The following is a 16,739-nucleotide window of genomic DNA, read 5'->3' as shown; positions in this document are numbered from 1 at the left end:
GTCCTGATTCAGAGACTCTTGATACTGCGGCTGTCTGCTCCCCCCCCACCCCCCCAATACCGCCTCTTTTCCTAACCTTCCCATGTTCTGCTATCTATCCTGACATTTAGGGAGAACGCTGTCAGCTGCTCAAACTAATGTATCTAAATATTTTTTATTATGTATGTTTTTTTTATAGACAAAAGGGAAATTTACATACACTAGGGCACCATTGTTGGACATAATGAAAGAGTCTTAAAGGAGAACTATGACATGAGTGATTTCCACTCACCTCATAGTTCTAAGCCGACCTGTGACAATGAGACTGTCACAGGTTGGCTCAGTAGATCGGGAGGTGAGGGAAAACATACCGGGTTCCCTCACCTCTCGATCCTGTCACGGCTCTCTGCCATGACAGGGGGAGGGGCTGGATTCCCCTCTCCCCGCTCCGATCTGCCAGCGCTGACTCGCGACACGGACGGGGGAGGGGGCGGGTACAGCTGGCTCTGCCTCTAGATAGGCAGAGCCAGCTGTCACTCACGCAGCTGGGCGGATCCCGTCATCTAAGTCGGGATCCGCTCCAGGTGCGGTGTCTCAGTTTCCCTCGAGCTGTAGCTCGCGGTATACTGAGCTTAGGGTGACAAACTAGCGTCCTCCCGTTACCCCAAGGAGAACTATGGGGAAAAACACTGACCCCATAGTTCTCCTTTAAAGATTGTCTTGGAATATTAACTGTTACAATGGCCATATATGTGTCAGTCTGATTGTTTAGTTCCAGGTTAAATTCCCATCAAATTCAGAATACAATTGAATGAATAATCCACTGGACAGTCAAGTTGAAGAGACCCCAATCGAACATGAGGGAAAGTGCTATTGCTTTCAGTAAGATTTCTTGAGGGGGTCCTGCATCTCATGCTGTCATGTGGGTTAGATTTGGCTAGTGCAACCAGGGGAGTCTGTAGGGCTACAGATAAGTATTGAAATGGAGAAGTCATTCATCTTGTATCTTATGGTATAGTAAAGCTTGGTAGTTTTGGCATGTTTACATTGAAGGAAAACAATGGGGTATACACCTATTTAGCTCAGGCCCATTTTTTTCTTACCCCACCAGGCAGGAAGCCCTTCTGGCCGCCATCAGCGAAAAGGATGCCAATATTGCACTGCTGGAGCTGTCCTCCTCCAGGAAGAAGAAGACGCAGGAAGAAGTGGCGTCTCTGAAGAGGGAGAAGGACCGACTGGTTCAGCAGCTTAAGCAGCAGGTGGGAAAACTTCTAAATATTTATTGATGATGTTTAAAGGGGTTCTCCATGCAAAGGTTTTATGTGAGAAGTGTGACCTTGGATGTGGCCTCTGTCCAGCAGAGGTAGATCTGAGACGGATGGGTTGTTAGGGCCTCACTGCCAAACATTCAATGTCAGTCTGCAACATCTCACCTTGAGACTTTCTACAAAGTTGCAGTCTGATCCCTGGGGGAGAGGAGAGTGAGGAAATGCTTTTTTTTCTGCTTGCAGCAGGCTGATGCTACCGTCTCGGTCTTGGCAAAATCAATGACTTGAGATGATAAAAGGTGGAGCTTTTCTGAGAAATGATACTGTAGCTGTATATTGCGACTTGTCAGGAATGTATTCATAAAGACTTGTAAAGTTACTCATAAGTAAGCTGTAAGACATGATAACTGAGGCCCATTGTAGTGCAACACGCTGACCCTGCAAAGTGATGCTGCTGTTATTTTTTTGAAGCAGGGTTGGCATTTTACACATCTGCAGCACACTCAGCACTCCGTCACCTCTTATAACCCTTCCCTGGCACAGTGCAACCGCTGTGCCAGGCAGTTTAGTTTAGTGCTGGCGGTAGTCTGTGTGCGATGGGGATGTAAGCCAGGAGGAGTGACATTCTGCAGACTGCATAGTGACATCAGATGGAGCTGCTTCCAGCTCCTCTCTGCTCTGCTCAGTCAGACCCGGATTTCAGCTCAGGAGAGTGGCCTTGCATGTGTTTCAACTTCTAAACCAAATGCCATACTATTGCTGATTTCTGTTGTGCTTGTGCTAATTTTCAAGCTGCCATGACAACTCTGGCTTACATCCCCATCTCACACACACTCGTCATTCTCCATGAAGAACCAGGCAAAATAGAGACAATATAGTTTAAACTGTGATTCCAGCCAAACAGCTGACAGTTAAACAAATTATATATATATATATATATATACAGGGCTTGAAAAATCCACTCATCTGCTCGTCTGTGACGAGAGGACGGCGGAGCCCGACGAGCAGCTTTACATTCAAGCGATCGAGCGTCTTGAGACGCACGATCGCTTGTATTACCAGTAGCTGTCTCTGCCGTTGCCGGTCCCGAGATCCGCTGTGCCCGATGCGGCCGGGACCGGCACGGCTCAGTGACAGGAGAGCAAAGGGAGATCAGTACACTATCCTTTTGAGCTACTCTCCAGTCCCGGAATGCAGGAAGTGATGTATATTACATCACTTCCTGCATTCAGTGTCACTTTCCAGCTACAGAAGCTTCTCAGGGGGTCCCCAGATAACATTAGGGGTCTTGGAGACCCCTGATGTCTTCATAAAGAGAACCTGTCATGTAAATTGGCTATCACATAGGGGGCTTCTTATCATATGATAGCAATAAAGTTGTGTAAAAAAAAAAAAAGTAATACAAAAATTAAACAATCATAAAAAAAATAAAGAAGCATTAAAAAAAATTTAAAAAGAAAAACATTTTTTTTAAGTCCTCCGCCCCCCACATACACATGCAGATATGCGTCGGGTGCGTCTACGTGCGAAAACAACGATTGCGCCTATTGTGCCGCACATGTTACATATAACCGCGAACGTCGGAGTGTGAGCAATCATTTTAGGGCCATTAATTACTGATAACATTAAACTGATGAGCGGTAAAAGCGTTTTAAGCGTCGCCTATGGCCAATTTTCAGTGTGGTCGTTTTTTGTGATTTTGCGGGCGCACGCAATTTTAAGGCTTGCCATATTTGGTGTCTATTCACCCGACGTGACCCAGTCTTTTATGTTTTACCAAACATATGGGTAAGAATAGATGTTTTACGAAATAACGTAGCTATAAATATATATATATATATTTACAGGTGCTTTATTCAGGTCTTGCATATGACTAAGGAATCTCCCTGCACCCCATGGACATTGCTGGACCAGTCAGTTAAAGCACTCATACCCAGAAAAACTGGGTATTTGCGTCACTCTGCCTTACTCATCATCACAGATTTACTTTAAATACTTTCGTTCACTTACCAGGGACGTGTGTGCATATAAGGAGTCCCAAATCTACTCACATTTTCCTTCCACCAATCCATTTTAAGCCAGCCAATTTTTTGTCAACATGACGCTGCCCATGCTGGCCCACTTATGGTCTCTGGAGAGGGGTGAGTGGGCCCATGTCACACCCTAGGCAGAGGAATTCCAGGGTCAACACCACAGAGAATCAAAATTTCCTGTTTGTAATTCCAAATACTGAGTCAGACTTTGGTGACACAGGTTCCGCCTTCACTGAAGGAATATTTGTTATTCCAGCATGATACCAGGCCGGGAAAATAATGAGATTTGGGGGAATGGTGAGCTCTGTGGCTCTTCGCTGCGGGAGAACTGCAACTCGCTGCAAGCCACAAGGAGAGCATAGGAATGGATCAAGGCAGAACTGAAACACGGCATCTCATCAAAGCATGCAGAGCATACAGCACATTTTTGCACACCTGCCTCTTAGTTTACTAACCTGCCGTGCTTACGGGTCCACAGCTCCAGTCAGTGCTGCTAACATCTTCCCCACAGCTTCTTTTGCATACAACATCTGCTTTCATCGCCCATTGGGCAGCCAGTGATGATGTGCATGCATGGTGGGGGTACATTATCCCAGCACCCGGTTCCATAATCGGCATTGTACAGGTAGTGATATTGGACTGAGAGTGTATACTGCTCTGCGCATCTGCCAAAGAAATTTGTTTCTGCAGAAGAAACATGCACAGCTACCAAAAAACTCTGCCTCCCAGCATTTATTATTTTGTTTAGACTTTAGTTCCACTTTAATAAGGACCTGAACTGTGAAAGCCTTTCCCAAATATGGAGACAAAGGACTAGAGACAAGTATTGCCTCTTTACCTGCAACTGATCTTTTGTTCATTACAGTTTTACCATGCCTTATTCTGCACTGTGTCCAGGTGGCCATCTTGGTAAAGGCAGGACTTTGCTTCCCTGATAACTGGTTATATGATAACTGGTGGGGTAATGATCAGGCTGCAGCTGGGGGGTTTCTGGTTATGTGAGTTTGTTTCTTGTTCAAGGGGATTTATAAACCTAAGCTTGCCATACATTGTTAGATTTTTTTTTCTAACAGTGTTCCTCCATCCACACTAAACAGCATGGACACATATCCCACTGTGCCCTAGTATTCTGACAGCAGTGGATGTGCCACTGTCAGAATTCCTGAAGAGTAACTTCAGATGATTTGCTGCAATCACTGTTATGCCGTATTCTTCGATTATCTGATTGCAGCATGACAGGCAGAAGGCTGCTGACAGAGCCACCCGCTGAGCGAATCTCAGCTGGTTTATCAAGAACTGGCCGAAATTGTCTTAGTGTATGGTCAGCTTTAAAGTTCAACTGAAGAGTGGAGGAATTAGAATTCCTGTCCGATTTTCATTTCTTTCTGTGTCCCTATTGGGAGGTTTCCTATTTCTATTTGTCCTGGTGAACGTTACCACTGAAAGAGAAAGAAAACCTAATTTTTTGGGGTGTCACCACAGCAGGAAAAGAAGGGAGATATTCCAATGGGGTTACTAGTTCTGGTGACCCAGCTGACCACCAGAGATGTTTCTCACTTTAAGGGCTTGTTCACACCAATTGCGGTAGCTGCTGGAACGTACCACAATCGCTCACAAAACTTCCTCCAGCGTTCTGGGGCAGGTGGGTGCACCGCAGCCACGCACCAACCCGCGATCAGATGCGTGCCAAAACATTGCCTGCGTTTCGGTACACTGCAAACGCAAAAACATAGAGCACTTCCTGTTGTGGCTGTCTGACAGGACATTGAGGGGGATCTCCCTAATAGGACACAGATGGCAACAAAAGCTGGCGGGGGTTAAAAGTTTTGGCTTCAGTTTTACTTTAAATACTACAGTACTCACTAAATGACTTGGGCCTGCTTGCTCTTAACATTTGTTGTATGAAGCGTAATGATTATTGTGCAATTCAAATTCAATAAGAAAAAGAAAGAAGCAGTAGGAGAGGTAGAGGAATTGCAGATGCACAGAGTTAATAAAGCACTGCAGGGCCTGGTGAGACAGAAGCAGCAGTGCCTTAGGTGATCTCAAACTGCAGATATACATGCTATAAGTCTAGAGAACTGAAGTACCTAAGCTCAGGAAGTTTACTATTTTCTAGGAGGAATATAAGACAAAAGGTACATCTTTCATGGTACATCTTCAATTTATTAGTTCAGATCCACTTAAAAGGCCCACTAATAAAAAATAGAGTTCCTTGATAAGGGATTGATTCGGTGCTGGTGCCATTTAATCTTGAAAACATATTGAAAAGAAGTGTCTAGCAACAGAGTAAGATAGCCAGTCAGAGGTTTTCTTTCCTCATTATGAAAGCGGAAAAGCTCTTTAGCTAGACTGCCTCAGTGGATAATGGGATTTACACAACCTTACTAGCAAATGTGTACCTCCAATTAAGTGAACTTAACTTTATTACAATATGTTTAGAAGGGGATGATTTTGGCAGCACTGGGATAGAAAATGTCAGGGTCGGTGATTGTAGGAGGAAATATACATGCGTCATTTCTGCAGCGGCTAAAACCGTAACCCTGTAGCAGTGAATCTGTCCAGACCACCTCCACCTCCGAATCTATTCCCGGAATAATGACAAGGTGTGCTTAAAATGGAGAGGCCGGAGATCTTGCAGCAGAGGGAAGTAAAGAAACATTTTCCAATGCAGGGAGTTTTTTTTTGCTATATACTAACATTGTGGAGCTAATTAATTGTTTTAGACAAGACCACAAGATTAGCATTTCCTGATTATGGCATCGTGTATACATATTTCTGACTTCTGCTAAAAATTAGAATGACGGAACACTTTTGTGTTGGATTTCCTAATTTTAAAGTAAACCTGTGTGTTTTCCGACGCAAGGGCAGTGCAACAGTTTCATTTAAAGCTCCATCTCTGACATCACACAGTCATTTCTTTCTTCCCCTACCATGCATCTCAGCCACCGGCTGCAGTGGAAATACCTGGTACTTCCAATTATGGAGGAGCATGTCACTCACCCCGTGTGACAGAAATGATTTCCCTTGCTCTGTGCAGCTGAACAGAACAGCAGGGGATGGAAAGCACAGAGGTAAACAACTGACCAAGTGCAAGATGCGATGCAAAAAGGCAAACACCTGACAGAGGGCATTATATGAAATTCAGAGTCAAACAGCTGAGGGAGCGCAAAATAGGAAGCCCAATAAGCATATTAAGAATAATAAGGAACTCAGGTGAATTCCATTGGCAGACACTTAACCGAGGGCATAACATGAAATCCAGAGACATAAAAACAGAAGCCCAGAGGTAAAACATTGACAGAGGGTGTAATGTGAATCCCCCAAAATGTGAAGACATACTTTCTATGGCTCTTGTACCACTAGTTGCATTTTTTTATGCCAGTTGGGTTTTAGTCTTTATTGTACATACGCACGCCATGCACGGCAGCCACTCCAGACTAGTGATCTGTCACTGTGAAAAGATGCAGTTAATAACCATTCCAGCAGTGATTGGGCCCCTATTCAGGTGAAGGAGAGAGAAAATTCATGTCTGAGCTGAAGCAGACTGTTGGTCTGAGCCGACCACAGAGCCAGAAGGATGAAGAGTTTTTGTTCTTTTGTGATCACCTGTGAGGGCAAACCTTACATACAAGAACTTTTATTGTTAAATAAACTTGAGCAGTAAGCCCTTAACCGTAAGTAGAGTGGAGTGAGTCCTTGAGGCTCTACCCTTGATGCTAAACCCTCACGAGATATATATATATATACACACACAATTTTTTATTTTTAACAAATCCATCCAATTGGTCATTTAAAATGTACAGGTGAAACTCGAATAATTAGACTATCGTGCAAAGTTCATTTATTTCACTAATGCAACTTAAAAGGTGAAACTAATATATGAGAGAGACTCATTACATGCAAAGCAAGATAATTCAAGCCGTGATTTGTCATCATTGTGATGATTATGGCTTACAGCTCATGAAAACCCCAAATCCACAACCTCAAAAAAGTAGAATATTGCATGCAATCAATAAAACAAGGAGGATGGTACATAGAACAATATCGGACCTCTGAAAAGTACAAGCATGCATATGTACTCAGTACTTGGTTTGGGCCCCTTTTGCAGCACTTACTGCAATTACTTTTGCACGATATTCTAATTATTCGAGTTTCACCTGTATACATCTTGCAAAAAACAACAACAAAAATTACTTCACTCAGATGACTTTCCAGTTCCTCCTGTGAGTCCAGTCCCCATAGCACAATACAGGTATTCCTCACTTAACGACCGAGTTCCGTTCCTACGACCAGGTCGTTAAACGGATTGGTCGTTAAGTGAGGAACTCTATACAGTACTGTACTGCATTAGTACAGTACTGTATAGCGTTGCCGATGTACAGTAACGAACAGTGTACTGTACATCGGGCAATGAAAATACTTACCAGGACCCGCAATGAAGATCGGAGGACACCACTTCCGCCGGCGACACGGCGCACTGACGCGCAAGGTCGGAGGTCGATCGGCGCTCCGTCGTAAGTGCGAGTGGTCGCAAAACAGGTAAGTCGGTAAGTGAGGAACATCTGTATTTGATTGGAAGCTGGAGGCTTCATGCTGGCTTGGATCTGCTCCTGCATTCCTCTGTGCTGCTGGTCCAGATGTTCCGTCTCTGGCCTCTCTGTGATGAAAACGTCTGTGTAACTTCTCTGTCATCAGGGTTAGACCTCCATGATCTGTTCCCTTTTGTTTGTCACCTGCTGCTCCCCACATCCCTAGGCTGGTGGCCCGCCAAAGTCAGATCTGGCTTTTTTCCGCTGCCTTTGACTCTGTCCCGCTGCTGTCTTTGGTTCTCTGTAGTGGGGCACACATCCTTCCTGTGTTTGGGGTAACATATATCAACACTAAGTCTCCTTACAATGACACAAAACTCAGGAGTTAAATCATAAACATGCATGCAAGTACCTCAACTATTAACAAAAATGTATCTTATTTGTGTATCACTCGGCTGTAAATCCTCAAATCATCTCTGAATTGGTGCTGACACTGTCCTTCCTTCTGGATGGTGGCTACTTTTGTTTCCCATGGTCCCAAGCTCGCTCCTGTGATGAACTACAATCTTACATTTAGTTTACTAATTCATATTCTGGTTGTAGTCTTATCACTTGAGTGAGCTTGGAGTGGTGGCTACTTTACAACACACACAGGGACCATGAGGAATAAAAGTAGCCACCCTCCAGAAGGAAGGACAGTGTCGGCACCAATTCAGAGATGATTTAAGGATCCACAGCGAAGTGACACACAAATAAGATACATTTTTGTTCATAGTTAAGGTACTTAAATGCATTTTTAAGGTCTAACTCCAGAGTTTAGTGTCACTTTAAGTTCCCCTTTTGTAACAGTTTGCATTATTATTTCTAAGATAAAAAAACATCAGTTTAGAAATATATAAACAGAGCCCCTATAGACCCATGTATTGCGGTCACACATGCCACTTCCTGTTGTGCGTTTCAATTCCATTTGTTGAGACTGACACCCCATAGCACAAGTCCAGTTGGTGCCAGTGGACTGCACTAAAGTGCACCACGTAATGGTAAAAAAAATGCTGCAGGTCCTCTTATATGTTAACGTGTATGCAGTAATGCACTGCAGCGGGCTGCAGAAGTCTGTAGAGTGCCTTTAAAAGACGTATCTAAAACTGATTCAAAACCATTAGGCTCTCTTCAGACCTGTGTGTTGTGGTACCATGCATTACCATAACAGTTGAAACTGACTGCAATCCAATGTAGTGCCATTTATTTTAATTGGTTCCTTAACACCCCTTGCCAGTGGACCACAATGCATATGTATTTCAGCACACAACCAACAGATGGTTCACAATTTGCAAATAATTCTGCAAGCCCATTATGAAACGAGTGTGTTGTCAGCTCTTTCAAAATGAATGGGCTGCCTTACCACAACACACATTAGCACATGGGTGTATCATCAGCAGCGAGACTCCGCAAAGGTGGCGGCATAGCTACAACCTCCAGGGATTGGACCTAGACTCTATTCCCCAATAAATATACTACTTTGGTGATGCATACCAGCATCCCTAAGTGTTAACTTCATACCAACATGCAAAGGGATGACTGTAAAATAATCTAAAAAGAGAAATTCATTTAGCCAAACATCATTGTTAAATGAAACAATCTATTTTTGGATAAACACTAAAAACCTGGCCATTCCAGCAACAATTTGGACATCTTAGAGGCAGAATGTTCACACCCACCCTCGTCTCTCTGAATTCCGCCATTGACAGAAATACTCTCTCATCTCACCATCTCAATGTTTGCTTACAGAGATCTCCAGGGCTCAGCAACAGCTAATCAATCTGCATTTCTAAGTGCATTACACAGAATTAATAATTTGTGTTTATGCGGGTTTGGAAAGCGGCCCCAATTAGTGCAGTGACATAATTCCACAACTATAAGATCAGGAGGCCTGCAAGACGATGGATGAGTTTGTGACGAGGGTCATCGGCGCCGTGCAGGAAAATCTGCTCAGTTATAGAACAGCTTCAGCCAAATTGCAAGCAGTCCAACGACCAGACAGGGCCATGGAGGTTGTTTTAGCCTTTGCACAGTCCACCCAATAGTGACATTTTATTTAGCCAGCCTCTGGTCTTTAATACTCTAACAGACCTCCCGACCAAAGTTACCAAATCTGTTTGTGTGTACCTGGACGTTTTAGATGTCCTGTCCACCGTTTTGTTTTCCAGCTCCTCCTGTTGCACTCTGCATAATATAGACTAAATAAAGCATTCGGCACGGATGTTGGGAGCCTCTAATAATGGGCACAGGAGGTGTGTGGGGCTGAAAACCCAGCACAGGTACAGGTATAGTTAAAGTGACATTAAACCCTCAGATTTTTTAACATAAAACAATACTGTAATGTGTGCCTTACTGTAAGCAATGGTTGTTTCCCTTCTCTTTGTTGCTCTTCCTTTTAAATCTGTATCTGTTCTCATGCTGGGCAGAACTTCTGTCTTGCAGCAGACTGCCTTGTCTCAGGAATGGATATATGGTGTCTGTGTATAGGTTTGTATAGGTTTGTAACCTGAGCCAGCACTACAGGAAGAGTCCCTAAACTGCAAAGGGAAGTTCTCCCCAAGCATGAGAAGAGATACGGATTTAAAAGGAAGAGCAGCAAAGAGAAGGGAAACCACCATGGATTACAGTAAGGCACACATTACAGTATTGGTTTATGTTAAAAAATCTTCACCTGGACAGTCCGGGTTTTGAGTCCTGTATGTGCTGTTTCTGTGTTTCAGGCCAGCTGAAACCCAGACATAGCACATACAGGACTCAAAACCCGGAAAGTCCAGGTACATCCGGGACAGGTGGCAAACCTAGGTATAGTGGTAACTCCTCATAATGCCCACAGCAAGTTTGCATACCCAGGAACTCAGTGTAGGGGGAGCCCCTCATAATGGACAAAGCAGAGGTTCAGAGGCAGGAATGTAGCAGCAGGATGGTGCAAGGCCCATGGGCACAGCAATCAAGCAGACGTGGGAACTCTGCCTGGGTCTGCACAGAATCTCGTCAATAGAATCCCCAAGAGCTAGAAGAAACTGGCAGAGAGTTTACCTCTCCAGAATCCGCCAAACACTGACATTTCTATTTTAGAAGGACTGACTGTAGAATAAGAGGATCTATATTGTTTTACAAATCTATTGACAAGTAAAACAGCACTGGAAGGTATGATTTATGTTTTCTCCTGTGCATTTAGCTGAAGTTGACGATACTCTTGCACTCTACACCCGCCCATCTCTTTCAGCATATCAGACGTTTTGTTTTCTGCTTCCATTTCAGTTTGAGTGTTTAGACTGCAACAAGTCCCATAGGAAAGCGGAGGTTTTGCCATCTACGGAAACAAGCCATCACTTATGCCGCTTTCTTTTTCTTCAGTATGGTTGACACAGTATTGTTTTGCATGCTGGGATTGATCCAGTGTCCAAGCCAGATGCCCTGACACTAATTAGGAATAAACCGCGTTTACCACTATGCCTGAAATAAAACTATTTGTATACAGATTTTTTACAGTTTCCTTCCATCTGTATGGTAGAGTGCAGTTATCTTGTTGACAGAGGTGATTCCGAAGGGTAGGGTAGCCAAAAAATGAATATTGTAAATAGGATTGATCTCCTGTACTGTGTAGGGTTTTAAAACATCTCCAGATTTATTTCTTAAAGGGAATTACCCAACCATTTAAAAAATGCAGCTCTCACTGCAGTAATCACCTAATCTCCAGTACTATCCCCAGCACAAACTCTGCTCTGCTGGGTTGAATGACGGCCAGCATCATTTAACCTATTTCCTGTGAGACAGTCATAGGCACACCCCTTGTTGGTGTGTCACTACTTTGTCTTGGGCGTTATAATGTCATAGACGCTATCTGCTGTGGTGAAGCCCACCCACCACCGCCACTGGGAGAAGAGGAAGATGACCCAAGGAGGTCATGTAACTGGTTAGATATCCCCAGAATAAAATAGTATGCAAGAAGGGAATTTAGTAAAAAAATTAAAACAGGAGCAGGGATTGTTAAAAAAAGAGGGATTTTATAAGTATATTTATCCAGTCCTGAACAAGTTAAACTTGCCATGCCACGCAGATTTTCGTTTTTTTCTTCCACTCTCCATAACATAATTCTCCTGTTTGTTTTCCTGCATGTTGGTAGACAGGTGGCCCAAGCAGTTCCATGTGGCAGTAATAACTTACTGATCGTTCAGATCTCTCTGGAACATCAGCCATACAAAGGTGTTGTTGCCTTAGGTTGATTTAGAGCAGCTTTAGTATGCAATAGCAATGTTTTTTTAAATAAAAACTTTTGCTTTTTGTTACCTACCTTGTTTTAGATCCGGTAACATCATCACGAGGTCTCTGTACTACTTTAGGCAATGCAGGCAGAGCATGGCTGGTGGTGCTGGCAGGGCTTCAGTGCTCCTCTTTAATGTTCTCAATCCTGATAAAAGCATTTGGCTGGCTCTTGAGAGGAGTTATGCAAATATCAGAATGCCTTGATGGGTGGATCAGTCTGGAGGATTGGGTGTTCCTAGACACACTGCAAATGCATGCAGACCACCCTAGGTAACACCCACATGATTTTTTTATTTTTTTAAGGTCCGTGATGCGTGCTTCGAGGACCAACTTCACCCCTGTGAACAAATAAAGTGAACCGTGAAATCACAGCACACTAAAAAAAGAGTGCACGAGGGTACTTTTAGACCTCCTCCAAAGATGAAGGGCCACGATTTCCTGACACCCCCAGGGCGCAAGGCTCCTGACAGGGTCAAGAACGATTTAGGTCCACCTACCCGAAGGCCGGCAGACCCCTTTCCTCATGGACCTGCCGAAACTAGTCCACTGAGTACTAGGTTGGGGGCTCTCCCGAAGAGGAACCCCCCAAATGGGAGGAGACAGGGGAACCCATATGAGGGTCACAGAATCTCCTCCCCGACATCAGGAAAGCCCCCCGAAGGTACCCACATCCTCCATCTTCTGTGAAGTCAAAATCAATCAAAAAAGTGCTCAATCGTGCATAAAGTGCGTAAAATAAAGTGCCAGTGCACCACCCTAGCAGGTCTTTCGGCCAGAGTGCGAAAATATTGCCCCGAGCTTCCCATAAGGCCTGCCCTAGAGGCGTTCTGCAGAAAAAGCAAGAAGTGTAGTGACCTAGTGTCAGCGAATCAATGTGGGGTCCCATACCCACGTGATTCTCTGTCACCCCTGGGACGCCACCCCCCAGGGGGGCACAGCACCACGGGCCTCTGCACCCCCCGAACCCTCCGGCCAGACCAAAGCAAGCACCTGTCCACATCAGAAGGCAATGGTGCCGAGGAAGCTCCCCCCTCTCAAAAGGAGCCGCCTCAAACACCAACCTTCACTCCAGCGAGTACTAAGTAACCATGCCCCCCGGCAGGAAGGTTAATTTCTCCACCGGAAACTGATAAGAGATACTACACTTGATCTCAGCCAAAAGGCCTAGAAGCGATAACACCCACATGATGCTGAGCCTGGTGCTAGATGTCCTCCTGACAAGAAATGAGGTGGCCACTATCTAATTTACTGCAGCTTCCAATGCACATTGTGAGACGCTCATAATATGCAATGAAATCACAGTAAGCAAATGTTTTCCCATTTTTTATATTATTTATAATATAAGCTAGACTTTGTCTTTTATAAAAAGGACAACCAGAATGCCCTGAGGCAAATTTAGACTGCGGAAATAAAGTTTTAACAATTTTTAAGTGGGTACTTCAAAAGTCTATTCATGTATACCAGAACAAGACAGGTATTCGGTGGTAATCACAAATCACATCATCTCGCTGTCCTGCTTTATAACGCTGTATTAACCATAAAGCAGGCACATATTCTTTTCTTCCATTTCGCTGTTTCAGTCCCGCTACCAGGATCACTCTGTCCTTGGCATGCAGAAACTCTGGAGCAGCCCAGCCCATTCAAGAGGATAAGAAGTCAATTTCTGTTTTGGATGGTTAGCCTTGCAAACAAACAGCTGACCCTAAATTACTGGAGAGAGCTAAAGTTGAAATAGTTTGGACATTAAGTAATATTTACTCTTGTCCCCCCTGGAGAGTGACAGCGCTGCGTCAGCAGCCCCCGGCCCAGCTGGGGACGATTGTCCGGCACATCTGTGCTCATCCCGTGTCTGATGTCCCACGTACGTTCTCGGCTGTAAACTCCGGGACTTGTTGTGGCTGGACGACCCTGTTGCTCATTATTGCGTGGGCGTTGGCGGCTGCGATGTTGCTGTAACCTGCATGTTATAGAAGAACTCAAGACACATATATGTAAAAACACCTTTTAGTTCATTTATGTATTCTTTCAGAAGTCATTAAGTTTTTCTTGTTTCCGCGGGGCTGATGTAATTTCCTGAACTGGACAATTTTATTGAGTTACCACACAGCAGATGAAAACAGTCGGGAGGGGAAGTTGATTAGGTGGGCTTCCAGGAGTAAGAGCTCTGGGTGGGCTTGACTTGTGTGTCCATGCCTAGTCCAAACGGCAGGCAGGACCGCGGTACAGGCTGCATAAATTCTACTGTCTGCATTCAGGCAACCTAAATATGAAGGCAAACACAATATGGTCAAAAGTATGTGGGCATCCTCTGAATTATGCAGTTCAGGTATTTCCAGTGATGGGTACTGTAGTGCTATACAGAATACAAAGACATTTTAGACTAATCGGTGTTTCCAAGATTGTAGTAACAGTTCAGTGAAGGCCTTTTTCATTCCATCACAACTGCAAAACCAGCTCCATAAAGACCTGGTTTGACCAGTTTGAAGCCCAGGATCTTGAGTTGCCTGTCCGGAGCCATGACCTTAACACTACTGAACACCTTTGGGATCAGTCAGAAAACTGATTGTGAGTTAGGTCTTCTCATCCAAACATCAGTTGGTTCTTTTGGCTAAATGGACACAGGTATCCACAGATGAACATCAGAATCTTGTAAAAACCCTGCCCAGAAGACTGGAGGCTCTTCTAGCCAAAAAGGTGGGGGGAATCTATATTAATGCCCATGGTTTCGCAATGGGTTATCCCTCAAGCTCATATACATGTCATGGTCAGGTGTCCACGAACTTTTTGGCTATATAGTGTTTTTCTGGCACTTTTGTTTGCTGCATTGAACAACTTTGTAACTTCTGAAAGAAAAAGAAGTTACTAGAGTTGGAAATTTGTGTGTGTAGCAGTTGGAGAGCAATATGTATTCATGACCCGGCTTGATTTTTTTTTTAGTTTCAGATAATTTAAAAAAGTAAAAAGATGGCACTTTCCCATTTTTGTAACATTATTTTTCTATTTGGAGGGTATTGTAAAGATGGTTGTATATTATGCTGCACACCCTGGTGGTTGCTGGAGTTGTCTAATGTATAATTGTAACCGTCTTTTCCCAACAGACGCAGAACAGGATGAAATTGATGGCGGATAACTATGAATCAGACCACTTGAAGTCTTCTGCCCAGTCCAACCAAACCAACCACAAGCCCTCCCCAGATCAGGTAGGATGTCATCCTGATCCATTGTTGGAAGTGGTGGGGTCCCTGATTGGGTGGTTGTAGGGTTCTTGTGAGTGAAGAACTAATAGCCTATATTAGTGTGGGTCTTCCATGCCCTAATTGCAAGGGTCTACTAGCCTTTACTGGGGCAGATCCATTGTGGTGAAGAGCAGGATTGGGCAACGAAAGCCATCAACAGGATTATCAAGGGCATAATACTAATAAGACACTGAAAGTGAGATTGCTAGGCTTTCCATGGCTCACTCAAGTATTTATTACCAGAGCAAAGGTAGCACAGAAATGAGGACTGATAGGGACAGAGGCAATTTTAGGAGCTACAGTGAGTCTGGTTTCTGTGGTGGGTGGGTGAGCAGTTGTGCTTGGGGTGGTGGTGGGTGGTGAGTTGTTCACATGGGTGGCTTCAGAGCTTTTTAAATGGCTGTGAACTGCTTAAGTGGCTGAGCTTGTGAGCTGCTTTAGTGGCCTGGCTGTGTAGCTGGTTAGGTGGCTGTGTACTTGCTCTCCACCTCCTCAGTCCCCACAGTGCCTTCTCATACATTGAGCGCCGTGCCTAGGAATGCATTGCGCCAGAGGAACCCAGAGGGCCTGGATGGAAGACGGCTTCTTTTATGAATGCACTTTGTGGGACATTGAAGAATCAAGTGGCCCTCATGTTGTAGATTATGCACACAAGTTGTTTTAATGCAATTAATGTCAATTTTCTGTGTTTCTCCCACAGTAACTAACCAAATGTTTGTTTTGTCCCTTTAATGCTGCGCTTGATGCTTCCTCTGTCATCATCTCTGAACCTATAGGATGATGAGGAGGGTATTTGGGCATAGCCAATGAGATGATTAGGTCAGCCATTTTGTTCAGAACGGTGAGAACACACTCCTGGCTCTTAACTGAGGTCTTTTCATGTGGCTTCCTGCATGTTGCAGTCTGCTCATCCTGTTTGCATGGCTGTGATTGTGCAGTGTTGTGTTTGCATCATCCCATCTGTGGCCTGTTTTGTCTTCTTCACATAGAAGAGGAAGCCATTTTGAATACTAGATTAATTATAAGGTGGTCTTTCAGCTTACTCGAAACTTTATGGTGCTAGTTTATTCTGCAGAATGGCTCCTGACTAGGTTAATTTTTATATTCGCTTTGTTCTTCGCTTTACTCGAATTACCTGTATGTATTTTAGAATCTGGTACAAAGATAGAAGACCTTAACAGTGGAAGCTGAGCACAAAAAAATAATGGCAGGGGGCAAAGGACTATTCACCATTGTTGCCTATGGTCTCCCTACAGCTTATCATTTGCTGTTACTGACTTACTGTGCCTTGTTTTGCTCTGTCTTTGTGTGAAGTTGACTCTGTTTGTACAGGCAGGGCTTTGCTTCCTCAAGTCAGAGCTGCCGACCCCCCCCCCCCCCCCCCCC

General features: G+C 44.2%; 1 protein-coding gene across 1 annotated transcript in view; it reads left to right on the top strand.

Annotated features, from left to right (window-relative positions):
• The window catches only part of ERC1 (ELKS/RAB6-interacting/CAST family member 1), a 210,556-nt gene that overhangs the window by 171,838 nt on the left and 21,979 nt on the right, over positions 1 to 16,739 (top strand). The window contains exons 16-17 of the mRNA XM_018576477.1: positions 1,091 to 1,238; positions 15,216 to 15,317. Coding sequence (XP_018431979.1) covers positions 1,091 to 1,238; positions 15,216 to 15,317 — 250 coding nt within the window. The remainder of the gene's footprint in view (positions 1 to 1,090; positions 1,239 to 15,215; positions 15,318 to 16,739) is intronic.

This window comes from Nanorana parkeri, unplaced genomic scaffold (assembly GCF_000935625.1).
Source record: "Nanorana parkeri isolate BGI_ZX_2015 unplaced genomic scaffold, ASM93562v1 scaffold67, whole genome shotgun sequence".
Classification (NCBI taxonomy): Eukaryota; Metazoa; Chordata; class Amphibia; order Anura; family Dicroglossidae; genus Nanorana; species Nanorana parkeri.
Note: the sequence above shows the minus strand (reverse complement) of the source record. Positions and strands in the feature narration are given on the sequence as shown.